The sequence below is a fragment of the Mus musculus genome, chromosome 11, assembly GCF_000001635.26.
Source record: "Mus musculus strain C57BL/6J chromosome 11, GRCm38.p6 C57BL/6J".
NCBI classification, from domain to species: Eukaryota; Metazoa; Chordata; class Mammalia; order Rodentia; family Muridae; genus Mus; species Mus musculus.
The window spans coordinates 67,710,623-67,727,780 of record NC_000077.6 but is presented as its reverse complement, the minus strand read 5'-3'; the positions used below and the strand labels follow the sequence as shown (position 1 = coordinate 67,727,780).

The 17,158-nt window shown below is 44.5% G+C and overlaps 1 protein-coding gene across 3 annotated transcripts in view; it reads left to right on the top strand.

Moving 5' to 3' along the window:
* The window catches only part of Glp2r (glucagon-like peptide 2 receptor), a 107,029-nt gene that overhangs the window by 43,404 nt on the left and 46,467 nt on the right, over window positions 1-17,158 (top strand). For all 3 annotated transcript variants that reach the window (XM_006534562.4, XM_006534561.4, NM_175681.3), the window contains exons 11-12: window positions 5,686-5,824; window positions 15,444-15,485. In XM_006534562.4, coding sequence (XP_006534625.1) covers window positions 5,686-5,824; window positions 15,444-15,485 — 181 coding nt within the window. The remainder of the gene's footprint in view (window positions 1-5,685; window positions 5,825-15,443; window positions 15,486-17,158) is intronic.

Sequence of the window (17,158 nt, the reverse complement as noted above, 5' to 3'; positions counted from 1 at the left end):
TTTCCCCAGCTGGCTTCCACGGAATCAGGTGGGATACATTCTGAAAATGTCCCCCTTTCGTGCTTTTCTCTGACATTTTGGTTGGCCATGTCTTTTCTACTAACTCACGTTTCCCAGAGAGAGCATGACCCAGTTGAGTGGCATGATCCTACCAGTTTGTAGAATGTGGGACTTATCCCTGAAGACACAGACATGCTCTCTCACTAGGCCCTCTGAGCTGAAGATACCTTGCAGAATCTGTGAGCTGGTTTGCCCATTTTTCTCTTGAGAGGCCATGCTGGCTGTCACCTCAGAGGACATCGCCATGCCTGCCCCTCAATGCCCTCTTTATGCACCCCACGTTAGTTTTTCATGAAAGCCCTCAGTGGGATAAAGAGAGGAACATGGTGTCGGTGCACGAGACACGAGGCTGCCTCCAGCTCTCAGATTTGGGGCGCCTTTAGAGTGCAATGCTTAAGCTTTGGTCCCTGTCCAGGAGTCTATTTTAGGAAGGTTTAAATTAAACACATGTGGACTTCACCCAAGAGGCAAGTTTCTAGGAGCAAGAGAACACTCTGTCTTCTTAGCTTTCCACATGGGCCTCTGCCATTAGGTAAAAGAAACAGTAACTAGATCTACTATCTGAGTTGGAGAGGGTAGGTTGAGGCAAGGATAAAGGGCACACACTCAGAGGCTAAATGACCCTCAGCCTCTTCCTGCTTCACCATTCTCAGTAGCTCCCAGCAGGGAGATTGCTCTCTTCCCCTTTATTAATGGCTTTGCTCTCCATGTGATGTGTTTAGCCTGAGCTCCTGGTGAATTTATAGAGAAGAATAATTTCTGCACACACACCCATCCCATTATCTTTTCTGAGTTTGTGGTAAACAGCACAAGAGCCAAAAGCTTTTGCTTTAACTCATAGAGACCTTGGCTTGAGTCAGAAAATTGTATAGATTAGATGATTAATGGAATAAAAGCATGCAAATTTAGAAGTTTTGTGTGTCCTGGGAACCTCCTCAAGGCAATGAAGACTCAGTGATTAAGTGTGTACCGTTTGTGCTAGGTTTGATAACAGATGGACAGCCATGGGGAGATACTGCTGGATACATGAGGCATGGCCTGATGGTAATGAACTGGGAGATGTAGCAAGAACTGTGAGTCCAGGTTCTTCCTTCCCTGTGGTTTGACATCTTCAACAATAAGGATGCTCCTTTCCTGTGGGAATAGGGAAGTCACCTTTCAAAGGAGGGTCTAGGGATATGCTTCAGGGAAAGCTCAGAAAATCCTTCTTAGGTTACATGAACTGCTGCAGAAGAAGGAGTCGAACCCACAATGATCTTCTGGCTTCTGAAACTTTATCAAATTCCTTCAGCTTATCCCACTTCACCCACCAGGTACCACATTTGGGTGCTATATCTAAACCCCATCCACCACAGACCAGTCATATCCAAATGGATGGTAAACTGACAAGCATCATTGGAATTATAGCACATGCTATGCAAGGGTCTTATGTATCTCCTGGGAGTATGTGTATTGAAGGCTTGGCCTCTAGTCTGTGACCTCTTGGGGACAGGGTGTAGATCGTTAAGGAGGTGGATCCTCATATAATAAAATTGGTCTCTGGGATGGGATATTTGGGGGCTGGCATCTTCCTCTTACTTCTTGCCTGCCAGCCATCATGAGGTGTGCAGCCTAGTGCTCCATGTGCTGTGGTATCTTCACCCAGCCCTCCCTCTCCCTCAAGGAGGTCAAGGGAGCATGGATTAAGCCTGACCCCAAACAAGTCTCTGCTCCTTTGTTTGCCAAATGTGTCTGTCACCATGATGAAACACAGCCATTTACAGGCAGGAATCCTTTTAAAATGACAGTCACTGAGGCTGGTGGCACAGGACTGGAATCATAGCTCTGAGGGAGGCTGAGGCAGAAGGATTGCAAGTCCAAGGCTAACCTGAGCTTCAGAGTATGGCTGAACAACTTCCTGAGACCCTTTATCAAAATTTGAAGTAAAAGGGGGCCTGGGGGACTGTTTAGTCAGTAAAGTGCTTGCTGTATAATCATGTGACCTCAAGTTTGGATGCCCAGCACATGTGTAAAAGATGAGCAGCTATGAGCTCAGTGCTGGAGAGGAAGAGACAGTAGGATGCGCAGGGGTCACTAGCCACCTCTCTTGCTGAATCCGTGAGCTCCAGACTCGATGAGAGACTGTGTCTCAACATACTAGGTGGAAAGCAAATGAGGGAAACATTGGATGTCAACGTTTGCACGCACGCGCACCCTACTCCTCCACTCTCACTCCCACCCTTGCTTCCCCACCCCCTGCATTATTTGCCTGATCCTTTTGAGGGCCTTGCCAGGTAGATGCTATTCTCCTATAATCTTCTTTCTATAAATGAGGAAACAAATGGACAAAGAGGTTGAAGAATTTGCCCAAGGTCACACTGAGTGGTCGGTGATGTTTCTATTTGAACCCACACCCTGGTACTGTCCCTGTGTCCTACTGCCCTAGGTTTGAGCTTTCTACTCCTCGGTACCCGCTCATGTACCAAGCAAATGTTTAATAAATATTTGTTGAATCCTCAAAGGACTGCAACAAACTGTACTACTTAAATAAACAGTTGGCTACGGATGAGAAAGCAGTATACACATAGTCCATAAGAGTAAATGTCTGCGACTATTTATGGCTTTCATCTGGGCTGAGACACAAATTGTACTTTTGTCTAAGGAGATGTTAGAAGGGCTTGAGTAGTGGGGAGGTCCAGCCTTCATCTACCCGGAGAAGTGGGAGTGGCAGAAGTAACCCAATATGCCCTTAGAGATGTGATGTGCCACGTGGCATGTGGACAGGATGAAAATGGAAAACAGATAAAATCCAACCCCATCTGAAATATATTTCTGGTCTGCTCCCAATGCTGGCTTCTTGGTGTTGACAGGTAGACTATGGCCATACTATCTGTGAATACTAGGGAAATGGAAGGAAGCCCTCTGTGATTTCCTTGATACCGTTCTGTAGAACTAACATCATTCCACAGTTAACACACACTTTCACAATCCATAATTGGGCCAGAGATATGGCTCAGTGTTTAAGAGTGCATATTACAGTTGCAGAGGACCTGAGTTTGGTTCCTAGAACCCTTGTCAATATGGTTCACACCCATCTTCATGTGGGGCATCAGATGCTTCTGGCCCCATGGTCACCTGCACTCACATGCAAACTCACACTCAGACACCACACACACACACACACACACACACACACACACACACACTTTTAAAAACCCCTAAAAACCCATAATCACCATGATATAGCCCAAGAAATCAATTGCTGGTGAGACATGGGCCTGCACATAAGTATGTTGATGTGTGTTATTGCTCTAGATAATCCAGAGTAAGAGTCACAAGTTCAGGCTCTTGTCAGTGCAGAGCAAATAGCACAAAGAGTGCAGGCCATATGGAGGTTGGAGACCACAGGGTCCCTTAAACATTAGAGTCTAAAAGAATCACCAGCTAGCCATAGTTGTTAAGCAGGAGTTTGCAGCCTTGGCATCTAGTTTGCTCTAGCTTCCAAAAGATTAAAATTCGAGCATCCTTGCTTACATCTTCTTACTAAAGATGTCTCCTACTGTAAAAATAACTCTACGTCCTAAACAAAAGTAGTCTTCAGGGCAAATCCCAACCCGTGCTTGTCATTTTGCAACCTTTGTGCCGAAGGGATCTTAAAAACATTCCTGTATTTTCAAACCATGGAAATAATCCTTAAGGGCAGGGCTTGGTGGTAGAAGCCATGTGCTCAGCACACCTGAAGCTCTGGTCTCAATCCTTAGCAATCAAAAAAAGGAGAAGAAAAAAAAGTCTCTCTGGAAATACTCTTTTCTAAGTGACACCCATGTGGGTGTGTGCGGGGGCAGAAGTGGATCTGAGCTCTTTTCAGGAGAAGCACAGAACCAGGGTCTGTCACTCACCTCCCGAGTCGTGGGTTCCCCTGACTGTCAAGTCTCTGGGGACGTCCAGCCCACGTGGGCAGGTAGAGTCCCTTTTGAGTGGTGGCTATAAAGAAGCAAAATGTTTTGCTGCTTGGGTGGCTCTGCATTTGAATGGGTTTCATAGACACAGAACAGAGTTTAGCCTTTTGGAAAAATGACACTAGCTTTCTGTATCTTTACTCCTCTGTGTGTGTGTGTGTGTGTGTGTGTGTGTGTGTGTGTGTGTGTGTGTGTGTGTGTGTTGGGGGTGGGCTTCCTCCTACTCTAGCTCTTTAAGTACTTGGGTTTAAAACACATTACAATTAAGCTCTGTTTTTTCCCCTCTAGTGTGGATTAGACACCAGTTTAGTTTGTTTTCCCTGAACATGAGTCACCTTTGCTAATTCTGTTAGCTTCAAATCAAGAAGCAGATCGGTGGTAAAGTGAGGCCTTTCTCAGCCTCCACCACTCCCCAGAGTCCACTGTGGAGTTCTGTAAAACGTCGCACTCTCAGGGGACAGCCTCCCTAAGTTTGGCCTCAGGGTGTCCACACTGAGACCTAGAAAGATGTCCCTTAATAAAGGACACAGGAGACCAATTCCAGAACCCACCTGAGGTGCTGACATCCTTTCATTATACTTTATTTTTTAAGTTTTATTTTTACATGCATACATCTATGTGGGTGCATGTCAGATGTGTGCAGGTATCCATGGAAACTGGAAGAAGGCATCAGTTTCCCTGGCGCTGGAGTTACAGGTGACTGTGAGCTACTTGATGTGGATGCTGGGACCTGGGTCCCCTGGAAGAAGAGCAAGCATTCTTAACTGCTGATCTATCTTTTCTCCATGACTATATACCTTACATCATCTCTGGATTATATCTAGTACACGAAGCAGTGTGAATACTGTGTAAATAGTTGCAGTGTTGCAATGTCTAGAGATAAATGATAAATCTGTGTAAGTTCAATATGGACACAATTGAAGAAATCATGTCAGTCAATCTACAGTTGGTTGGATCTTTCATTGCAGACCCTACACATTCTGAAGACCCACTGTATATTTCTTCAAGGTCTTGAAAGGAATTTCAATAGCCAGCCGTGCTTGGGATTCACCAGTTTGGAGCAATTGGTCCCCAGCTGTGTACTTTGCTCGTGGGTGGTACAAAGGAATGTTTGTCTTTTTGTGTGTGTGTAGACTGTAAACAACCGCCAACCTCCACACTGTGTACTCTAGTGTGCTTTACGAGGAGGATCAGTTTTCCACTTCCTGTGGCTCTTGCTGTCTGTCACAGGACTGAGGGACAGCAAAGGGCAGGCCCCACTTCCAGGCTGGGGATAACTTACTGGTGTCTCCGTGGCCCTGGGCAACTCATTTTCTTTCTTGTCTGAGGTTGATGTTGGAAGTGCTGAGTTTCTGGGGAGAGAAAGCAGTATCAGGACCTACTTGAAAACTTGTCAAACTTGGGTGGTACCTAAGGGTGGCAGCTGCTTGCATAGACGGGTATCATCCATCAGACACATCAATATCTGTAGGCGTGATATCCTACTGGGGATGGTTCCTCCATTCATTCCATAAATGCTCCCTGAGTATTTGTTACATACAGGGATACAAGAGTAACTAAGGTCACAAAAGACAAACTATCTGTTCACCAAGAGCGGGAGATTTGCCTTACAGATGCACACAGTCAGCAGGACTTGTTACATAGTCCCAGCGAGACCCTCATGACCAATTCTTGGTATTATTTGCAGACTGGCAAAATCAACCCTGCTCCTCATTCTTTTGATGGGGGTTCATGAGTTCCTCTTCACTTTCTTCACCGACGACCAAGTTCAAGGATTTTCAAGACTTATTCGTCTCTTCATCCAGTTGACCCTGAGCTCCTTCCATGTAAGTAGTCTGACTCATACCTTGGCTCAGAGAAGAAAGACACACAGGGTCCAAACAGAGAATTGAGCAGAGCTGGGGACCAACACACTCTTCTAGTATCAGTGGGCTCTATTGGTGAGGCTCTGTGACATTCGAGGGTGTACAGATGGGGAAGTGTTGTCTAGATCTTGCCGGCATGATTCAGTGATGCAGAAGAGAAAATCGGTCTTGTTCCTGGACTGTAGTAGGTGGTGTGACTCATGACCATATTAACTGTGGGTGTCACCTTGAAGCCTTTTATTATGGGCCTATTTTTGGCTGTGTTATCTGCAGAGCACCGTACAAAGAGGACCACGCCCATGCATCCTGTGGCATGTAAACCCTGCACACAATACTACTAGGGTAGGGAGAAGAGAGTCCAGGTCAAGAGTCTCTTAATCCAAACAGATGTGTATGCACCAAAACTAGAAACAGCAGTTTTGGTGGCCTGGATGCTTTGTTTCACCACTGCTAACGTTCACAGCTTAGTGTGGCCTTCAACCATGACATTGGTTGGAGTTAGACATCTAGATAGGACATGGGGTTGGAGGTAGCTAAGCTTTGATGTGATGAAGTCTGCTGGGGCCCTATGGCTTCTTCACACACTCACAACAGCCTGAGCTGGGGCTAGCTTCATTTGATTCGACTTCCTAGGACCTCTGGCTTGTTCTTTTTTCTGCACTATCAACTATGTCTCTTTCTTCCACTTGGTCTGAGGGTCTCTGGCTTTCCACAATTCTTTCCTTGTGATCTCTCCACAAAGTGACTGCTTTTTAGGTGGCAGCTCAGGGCTCCCAAGAGCATGGAAAAGGGGGCTGCTGGCATTTTAATGCTGAGGTCTGGAGCTGGCATCGTGATGACTTCACTGCATTCTGCAGTTTAAAGCAAGCCTAGAGTGCTCTGGCCCAAAGCGAAGGAGGGTGAGACTGAGGAGGGGTAAGGATGTGGAGAGGCGTGGCTTAGGGGCAAAGGCCAGTAAAGCAACAGACCTCAGGCAATAGTATAGGCATGGCCAAAGTCTCCATTCAGTAGTAGTCTTAGAATTAATCAACTTAATTGGGCAGTGGTGGTACATGCCTTAATCCAAGCACTCTGGAGGCAGAGGCAGGTGGATTTTTATGTGTTCGGGGCCAGCCTGGCTTACATCTCCAGGGTGAGTCCTAAGACAGCCAAGGCAACAGAAAGAAACCTTGGCTCAAAACAAAAACAACAAAACAAACAAACAAACAAAACTAACAAGAAACCGACTAAACAGAAAAAAACAACAACCAACCAACCAAAACAAACCAAAACAAAAGCCAAACCAAACCAAACAGAAACAAGACCACCTCCACCCCAAACCAAACCAACCAAACCAAAAAAGAATTAACCAATTTCAACTTCAAATTAACCATTTGATGTTGACATCAAATGGGGCTTCTGGAATGGAGAAGAAAGGACTTGGTGAAATTTCCTCCCCAGAGAGCTTCAAGCACTGGGAAGTATCTCAGTTATTAGAGAGCAGGCTCAGTATGTGTAAAGTCTTGGGTTTAACCCACAGTACCACACCATTGTGTAACCTTGAATGTAACCTTCAGTAAATATTCCCAGCAGCCAGAAAGTAGGGCAGGGTACCAGAACGTCAAGGTCATTCTCCATTACATAGTGAGTTCGAGGCCAGCCTGGGCTATATGCGATGGTACCTCAAAAAATACAGAAATGTCTCCTAGTAACGTCAGAAGCTACATCCGTAAAATCTTACCAGTGTGACTGCCTTAACATGATCCGAACAAGGACAAGAACAAGGACAAGAACAAGAACAAGAACAACAACAACAACAACAACAACAACAACAGAAATGCTACATAGACAGAGGAAAGCCCAGAAGGCCTCAACCCTACTCAAAGAACTACATGCAACTAAGGAATGCCCAGAGTAGGAGAGGGAGTGAGTCTTCCCAAGGGAAGGGCTCACCAACTGGTTATTCACTATCAAATGGCCATCCCTAAAGATATAAATATGAATAATATTATACTGACTGAGCAGGTTGTATTTAGTAACACACACATACATGCATGTAACGACAATTAATGAAAAAAGGAACTATTATTTTGGAAGAGAGCAAAGAGGGGTGTATGAGGGGGCTTGGAGAGAGGGAAATGGAATGGAGAAATGGTGTAATTCTATTATCATCTCAAAAGAGAAAGACAAACCTCACCAAACGAGCAAAAATATAACTTCAGTGTAAAGTAAGCCACCATGCTGGTCTAGAGAGAAGGGGGCAGGGACTGAACTTGATGGAACTGGACAGGAAAGCTGTCAGTCTTAAGTATCTTAGGACACTAGAAATCTACCAAGACAAGGGTCAGTTTCAGAAAGATTCCCGAAGCAGAAGAGGGCCAGTGGGAGTCTATTACTGTTTCAGTGACCATTTTAATCGCTGTGTCCTGCCCATCAGTGAGGAGCTCCAGGTGAGTGTTAGCCACTTTCCAGCAGGAGGCCTGTGTGATCTAGAGCAGGAAACTTCATGGGCCTGGGTGGCCATTTTTTTTTTAAAGGAGCAGGGGAGTCCAATCACAGTCATAAGTAGGGCAGACCTATTCAGAGCTAAAAATAGATTTAGTGGGTTAGCCAGAAGATGAGAGGCAGAGGCTGTTGTGATGGGCTATCCTCTGTCTCTCAGAAAGACTAAAGTTGTACACATGCCCAAGTTTGCAGACATTCTCAGGACCTGGAAAGAAAGGCTGTGGGATCCCTCTTCACTGGCTGAGCCTGGAATGTATTCTCCAGGGACACACAGGACTGATGGCAAAGTATATGGGGACCTTACACCACGAGGTGGTAAACATAATTTCTGACCAGTCACTGGCTCCCTTTTCAGCTAATATAAACAGGGGCAGGACACTTGACTTATAGGTAAGAGTCCAATTTTTCTAAGAGGTTAAAAAAGATGATGATGATGTGTGTATACGTGCCTACATGAGTCTATGTATGCACCATGTGTGCAGGTGTCTAAGAGGCCAGAAGATACGAGATACCCTGCAACTGGAGTTACAGGCAGTTGTGCATTTCGTGGTGGAAGTGCCAGGAACTGAACCCAAATCTTCTGCAAGAGCAGTAGGCATACTTAACCACTTAAGCCATCATCTCTCCAACTCAAGAACCTACATTTAAAAAATGAGCACAGATGCCAGTGGCTGTATATGTAGGGAGATGGATATCATGGAAGTAATAAAGTTACTAAACCAAAAGTCAGACCACTCAGTGATGAGGAGGGGAGTAAGATAACAAAGTATCTAAAACCCTACTGAGGGCCATGGCTCACACTGGTAATCTTAGCTCTCCCCAGGCTGAAGGAGAAGTGTTAGGAGTTTTGAGCTAGCCTGCTCTATACAGGGTTTTCCAGGCTAGCCTGAGGTATAGGGCAATACCTTGTTTGATCTACGCTTCTTGGAAAAGAAACACAGAGGCAACAACAGCATTAGTTTGGGGATCTAAAGTTAGGAGACAGACAAAGAAACAGGAATGTGTGACCGGTACTGAGGGAAAAATGACATCAATGCCAATTTTCTGAAAAGTATGATGACTAGAATGGAGAGTTCCACAGAACAGGCTCCTCTCAGAACTAAGGTGGCAGAAGAAGGAAAGAGTGAACATGAGGACAGGTCTGTGGAGATGAGCTTATTGGCTTAACAAAGAGAAAACAGTAAAGAAATGACAGAGCTTCAATAACCCATGTGGTGCCCTGGGGAAGCAATATGTGTGCATAGGGAGTCCTGAGAAAGCCAAGACAAGAAGTGGGAGGGAAAATATGCAGAAGCGATGCTGAGAAACTTCCCAGACTGGATGAAACATTGAATCCATGTGCACAATGGGCTGGAAGCAGCACCAAACAAGGCTTATTTATATCCAGAGACCCTGAAGTCAAAACGCTGAGGTACAAGGCATAACTCCATGGTCGTAAGCCGGCAATCCTAACACTTAGGCGGCTGAGGCAGGAGGATCACAGACTCAGGGCCAGCCTGGGTAGGAGACCAAGATCTTATCTCACAAACAAGACACACTCTTTAATGTGGCAAAAGACTAGAGGCTCTTTACACAACTGTGCCAGCCAGCTGAGCAGGAAGGCAAAGGTGTGGCAGAGCATGAGGATGGCTAATAACAAGATGTCAATTAATAGCTCCAGTGCTTGCGAAACTGTCTCAGCATGAAGGTAACATATGTTCTCTGGTAGATAAAGACTGAGCAAATTTGCTGACAGTTCCACAAGTGGTTTTAAAGGAAATCCTTCAGTCTGGAGGAAAAAAAAGACAATGTACAGTAACTCAAATTCACAAGAAGTTAAAACACTGCCAAATATAGGTATATATAAATAGGAGAGACAACACAGTACATTGATTTTTTTCTTAACTGATTTAGAAGACACAGGATGATTGTACAATGTAATAATCATTATGTTATTGGGCTTGTAACATAAAAAATATCACAATAATAGCACAAAAAGGAATGAATAAATGGAAATATATTAAAATTTCTATATTTTACCAGAATGGAATTACTATTAATATAAAATAAAATGTAGCAAGTTAGGATGCATGCTGTAGTCCCTAAGCTATTCAAATAACTAAAATGTACCAAAAACATCCTCAAGAGACTGAATTGACTAGCTGAAAAGTCTGTTTGACACTCCTTCAGTCTCAGATGCCCTTGTGGAGAGAGGCGTTATCACACCCATCTGAAAGACGAAAGCTGAGGCATAGAGAGTGTGCATGTGCTAAGAAAGCCAAAGATGGAAGTTTTACCTAGAAGTTAAGCCCTTGCCTCTAACCCAGCATGCCACACCCAGTATGTCACATAGCACATGGTGGCCATCCAGGGCATCCTGTAAAGACTGTAACCAGGAGACATCAAGTTTCCTCTCCCACAGTCTTCAAGCCTCTGTCACAGGCACTGAGTCCTGAGCAGAGAGCAGAGAAAACATGCTGGCCCCCTTGATTCCCCCAGTGCCTCGGGGACACGGCACAGCAACAGAATAGCACTTTTCTTTCCCTCCGATTGGAGCTAAATTCTCCGTGCCTTTAAACGGAGGCACCAGACCCACTGGTAACATTTTTTTCCATCATTGAAACATGTTTAATTTATTTCAATCTTTTGGGGGGGATTTCAAAAGCTAAGAGTTAGTGATTTGACTTTCCTGTGTTGCTTGGCTCTAATCTTCTGCAAAATGTAATCTCAAAAGAAAAAAACAGCAAAACAAAAACAAATCCTCCAGCTGTTTGGTGGCCTTTTGTTATACTGGTTAACATAAGCCCCAAATCACATGGTAGCACATATCCAAGGCAAGCTGAGGACCACTCGTGTGGAGATCATGGGACCAAAGGTCCAAGGAGAAAACTTCACTTACCAGACTCCTTAGGCCTAGAGGGTGCTCTGGCCTTTTATGTAATAAATCACTTACAAACTTCTTGGCTTAAAGAAGTAATCACTATTTTTTTTTTTTTTGATGATGATTCTGTGGGTTGGGCTGTCGAGGCTTCATAGGCCTAGTCTTTTTGATACATGTAATTTTGACTGGACCTGCAAACATCTGAAGGTTCCATCAGGCTGGAATGCCCGTCCTCAGTGGGTCATTCACAGGACTACATGTTGATGTGACCTGTTGGCCAGGAGTTCAGCTAGAACCATTGATCAGTGAGCTTCATTTCTTCCGTACATCTTGGGCATCTCATAATAGAACAGCTGGGTTCCTGGAGCACGCTGAGAGCAGAAGTTCCAAGAGGGAGCAAGCAGGACTCTCCATCTTTCAAAGGCAGAAGCTCAAAGGTAAATACTGACCTGGAGTGATGCTTCACCACGTTATGCTGGTAGACAGTCATAGGGTCATCTTGGACTCAAGAGGAGGGAACACGAAACTCAAGTTTTAATGTGAGGGGCAGCTTTAGCCTATTTAATGAGGAGAAACACTGTAACTCTCTTTGGAGAAGAGCTGCCTGCCACACTGTAGTCCAGCCACCAGCAGAAGCTCTGACCAACTGGTTGTACTTATGAGGAACTCGAGGATTCATAGAGATGTGACAACATGCTCTGAACCAGGATGACTGCAGATGTGGAGAGGCACGTTTGGTGCATTCGTGGTCATCTTGGTGGCTTTATGAAAGGAATCTGTGAGAGCAGTTGTCAGTCCCAACAGCTTCCTGTCTCCCTCGCTGCCTTGGAGTCTCCTTCACTCTTCAAAGCTTTACTACGTGGAGAGCTTCAGGAGCCTCCTGTTTTCATCAGGTCTTTGGACAAGTTGGGGACATCTTAGATCCATGTGTTCCGTGGGATCTGCTCTCTTCACAATTGCTTTATCTGGAGCAGGAGCCAGACTGCAGGATGTTCTGAAACCCATGAAGTGAAGACATACTTGTCATGTGAATCCTATTTTAGCTAGCTTTGTGAGGATTCTGGCATGCCAAGAGCCAGCTCTTCTTATAGCGTATGCTCAGAGGTTATGATTATTGTTCCTGGGACCCCACAACAAGCTGTGAACCTCTGATTCAACTGCATGTGTAAAAGGGATATGGTGTGTATTACCAAGCCACCATTCAGCAGCTGAGCTACAGACTCTCCAGGCGCAAGAAGAAAGGTGAACCCTACATTTGTAGGTACAATCTGAGCTGGGAGGCTCCTGGCATTATTCAGAAGGGACATGTTGGCAAAGGTGAGTATAAAGAAGATCAGAGACAACTTTCTCCCAGGGTTGTATTCTATTAGGGACAAAAGATACAGGAAAGAGGGGCATCATTGTGCCTAGCTGTAATCTTAGGATGTGAAATACTGGAATAGGAGTTTTGGATCACCTGAACTACATTGTGAGACCACATCTTAGATGGATGGATAGATAGATAGATAGATAGATAGATAGATAGATAGATAGATAGATAGATAGATAGATAGATAGATAGGCAGAGAGAGAGAGAGAGAGAGAGAGAGAGAGAGAGAGAGAGAGAGAGAGAGAGAGAGAGAGAAAGTCTTTCATTGTGACCGTTCAATTGGAGATGTGTCCTGCTTGTGAGGTCTGGCATGTTGAGAATCTTCCTTTAAACTCTCAAACGCTCAGGGCCCACACATATCTGTTCCAATATGTCAAACACACAGTATATACCCCACAGATCTTTACATCAGTTAGGGAAAGCCAAGAAATATATTCTAAGTAGCTATGTAAGGAATAGAGTCTAAGACATGTCATCACAGTTTAGAAGTAGCTTGACATTGTATGTGACCAAACTCTTATTGCAGAAGCCCAACTCATTCACTCATTCATTCATTCAACCATACATTCAATAAATACATAATGCATTTCTATTATGTGCCACATATTTTTAGGGGCTGAGGATCTGGTAGTGAAGTCTAGCTATGGATGCTGCCCTCATTGTGAGTATCACAGAGAAGGGCTGATAATAGCCAAGTCAATAAAAGATAATGTAACTGCAGTGCTTAAAGTTGGACAGCCTGCAAAGGCCTCCTTGTGGTGATTTTTAAAACTGATATCTGAATTTTAAGAAGTCAAAGTAGGTAGACATTTGTGGAGAGAACATCCCAGGACGCAGAGAGTGTGAATGGGCTCAAGGAATAAGTGAGCTGTGGGTATGGCGGGTGGTATGCACACCCTTGTTCAGGCCCCTGCCTAAACATATAGAATGGCATCTATCCAGGTGTAGAACAATGGTGTATGATTTTCTAGAAAAATGCTGTATGGTTTCTGAGGCTAGGTCATTGAAAGGAGTAGTTTCTGCCTGGCTCACTCTCTTTGGCAAAGTCAGGTCTCTTGAGCAACTTTCTGGACTGTGAACTGGGACCTACTGCATTCAAGCTAAGTGAATCTGAACATGAATGGAGACATAAACACCTTTGCCTGGGACATAGTCTGCAAGATTGTTTGAACATTAATTGAAAAATAACCATTATTTCATGAAGAGAAGATCCTTGTTTCTGTGACTGTGACTATGTTTTATTATGAAATCAGGAAAATTCTGAGGTGTGGGCCAAATTTCCAAATAATATGAGAGCTGAACAGACAGCTCAGCAATTAGGAAGGAGTGTTAGTTGCCTTTAAGAGGGTCTGAGCTTAGTCCCTGATTGCCACATCATGTGGCTCAGAATAGCCTGTAACTCCACCTCTGGGGATCCAATACCCTCTTCTAGCCTCTGCAGGTATCTGACCACATGCTCAAATACAACACACACACACACACACACACACACACACACACACACACACACACTCCACCCCATACTTTCTTTTAAAATGTTTTAAAAAGTAATGATGTAAAGATGTGATCTACAACAATACAGGTAGAATTCCCAGAACAAACTTACCAGGCACATAAGAGCCAGCATTTCAAGTCTATATGTTAAGTGACTGTTGTGTGCAATTTGGTGACCAAAGCAATAAGGTCTGGCAGTCTCTCATTGGACATTCTGGCTTAGCATCACCAAGATGGCTGGGATATAGTGACTGAGCGAAAAAGGGTCATGAGATGCAGTCGGCACCACAGAGGCCCAGAGCCCAGATCACCTCAGACCATCCATGCTTAGGAGAGTTTATTTTGTACTAAGTGAGATGAGAAACCGCGGGTGGGAAATAATCTGTCATTTCAAAAAAATAGTTGGACAAGTGCAAAGGTTGTTTATTAAGTTGCATAAATGAAAATTTCAGGACCAGCCATAACTTGATGCTAGTCTACAAACAATCCGTGGGCAATCTGTCTCTTGCCATCACTAGTCTTGGAGGTTGGCTTCATGCCCAGGAGGCCTTTCTCTCTGGCTCATGAGAAGATGCCAGCACTATCTCTGAGTTTACACTATCCATAATTTTAATTACTATGGCAGACACAGAGGGAGAGAGCACAATCTTTGTTTCTAGTGAAAAGAACTCTAATTGGCCTTGCCCGTGTCACAGAGCCTGTTTGGGCCAATTATTACAGTGATGGTCATCCTAAAGCACTAGGACCTTGTGATTGACAGCTATGCCAGAGGCTCAGGGGATAAGGTAGGGAAAGAATACAAGTTGACAGCACTCTGGGAGGCAGAGCCAGGCAGATATCTACAAGTTCAAGGCCAACCAAGACTACATAGTGAGACCTTATAACAAAGAAAGAGAAGAAGAGAAAACATGAATTAGTCAATGACCATCATAGAAAACTAAAAATGGAGCCGGGTGTGGTAGCACACACCTTTAATCCCAGCACTTGGGAGGCAGAGGCAAGCAGATTTCTGAGTTGGAGGCCAGCCTGGTCTACAAAGTGAGTTCCAGGACAGCCAAGGCTACATGGAGAAACCTTGTCTCAAAAAACAAAACAAAACAAAACAAAAAAAATGGAACCATGGTCTTCCCTGTATTTGTTCCATTGAATGAATGACCAAGGGTCTTGGGAGGCCAGTTATTATGCACTTAGGTGTACCTACCAGTGCCCAGGAGGTCACCTATGTGGATAGTGTGTATCAAGATAAGAAGAGAGACCAACCAGTATGACTAACTCCATCCTGTGTAAGCACCACACGAAGACCTCTTCTCAGGGATCCTCAGACACATCCTCTACTAAGTAGGCGCTGACACTATATTTTCCTTTTGTTCTAGGGATTTCTGGTGGCCTTGCAGTACGGCTTTGCCAGTAGAGAGGTACGTTTTCATGCTGCCATTTAGCTTCTGGTGAGGTGGAGACTGCAGTTCTATGCTCTCTACCAGTATTTGTTTGTGTGATTGGATGACTGCCATTGGCATGTATTGGGATAGATTTTTGTTGTGAGCATCCATCAGAGAGAACAGGAAGCAGATTAAACGCATGGAAAAAGATGTTAGGAATGATGTGAGAATCTCAGAACCCAGCCCTTGGTCTGTCGGAAACAGGTAGGATTCAAATGTGATGGAAGAGACAAGCATAGACTTTAGGGTCTCACAGTCTGCACCCAAACATTGACTGACTACTTAGAAGCTCTGTGGTTTAGTCATTTAGCTTCGGTGTTCTCATGGCAAAATGTGAATAACAGATGCTCAGCACAAAGCAAACACTGAACACTGGGGAGTTATGCTTTTATTATTTTTTAATTTAACTTTTATTGCATTCTGTTTTCTCTGCGTGCTATTTCGTTTTCTGCTTCTGTAACAAACACTCGAGATAATCAACTTACAAAGACAGCAAGGCTTATTTGGCTCATAGGTTCAGAGGTTTCAGTCAATGGTTGGTTGCCTTTAGGCCTGTGGTGAGACAATTTATTTATTTATTTATTTATTTATTTATTTATTTATTTGCTGCAAATTGCAAGAGGATTTTTATTCAAGAGCGCTCTCGGGCCCACGGTCATACACCACGCAGGGGTAGAGGACCGTGGCGCCCCGAGTAGCTGAGTAAGGGGGTATTTAAAGGAAAAAAACCACAACTCAAGGAGGTGGGAAGGGCATTGTTGGAAAATACCAAAAATACCAGATAAGAGTCACAAGGAAGTACAAAGGCACAGGTGTCACAAGGAATACCTGGTAATTGTTAACTCTCAAGACAGTTTCTAAGAGCCCCTAACAAGACAATTTATAATGAAGAGAACACATAGTGAAGTGAGCAAAGAAGGGGGAAGGAGAAGAGAAGAGGAGGGAGGGAGGGAGGGAAGGAGGGAGGGAGGGAGGGAGGGGGGAGAGATGGAGGAGGGAGAGAGTGAGCTCATATTTCAATATCCTCTGCAGGAATAGCTCCTCCTCAATAATGTAACTTCCTTCCATTAGGCCTCATGTCTTAAAGGTCCTACCACCTCCCCATAGGGCCAAGGGCTGGAACCTAAAGCCTTCAGTGCAAGAGCCTTATCCAAAGCATAACACCTGGGGAAGGTGTAAAGGGGCCAGTGGGATGGTGTTTTCAGAAGTCAGTGGCTTCCAGCCCCCTTTCCTCCTTCTCCTCCTCCACTCCCGGGGCTGTCTCCTCCAGTAGAACACACCCCTGTCAGCAGCAAACCCCCACTTCTGCTTTGCTCATTGCTGTTAATGTGTCTCCACGTGGCAGCTCCTTGTCTGCCAGGCAGATCTCAGCCAAAGCCCTGCAGTGCAAAGGCCCCTTCTGCACACTTCAGCTCAAGGTTCTAGGCTCCCATCAGAAGGCAGAAGGGAAAATGGTGGTGGAAGATTTTAAACTGGTTTTATATCTAGGGCTAAGCAATGTTTCATTCTATGAAATAAATATTCTGATAAGCAAAGGATAGGGAGTTGTTTTTATAGCTACAGAATGAATGAGAGAAACAGAAATTAAGAAGAAAAGTGATTGTTTCCAAGTGTTTTTTTTTTAAGTCAGTGTCCTGATTGGGGTTTCT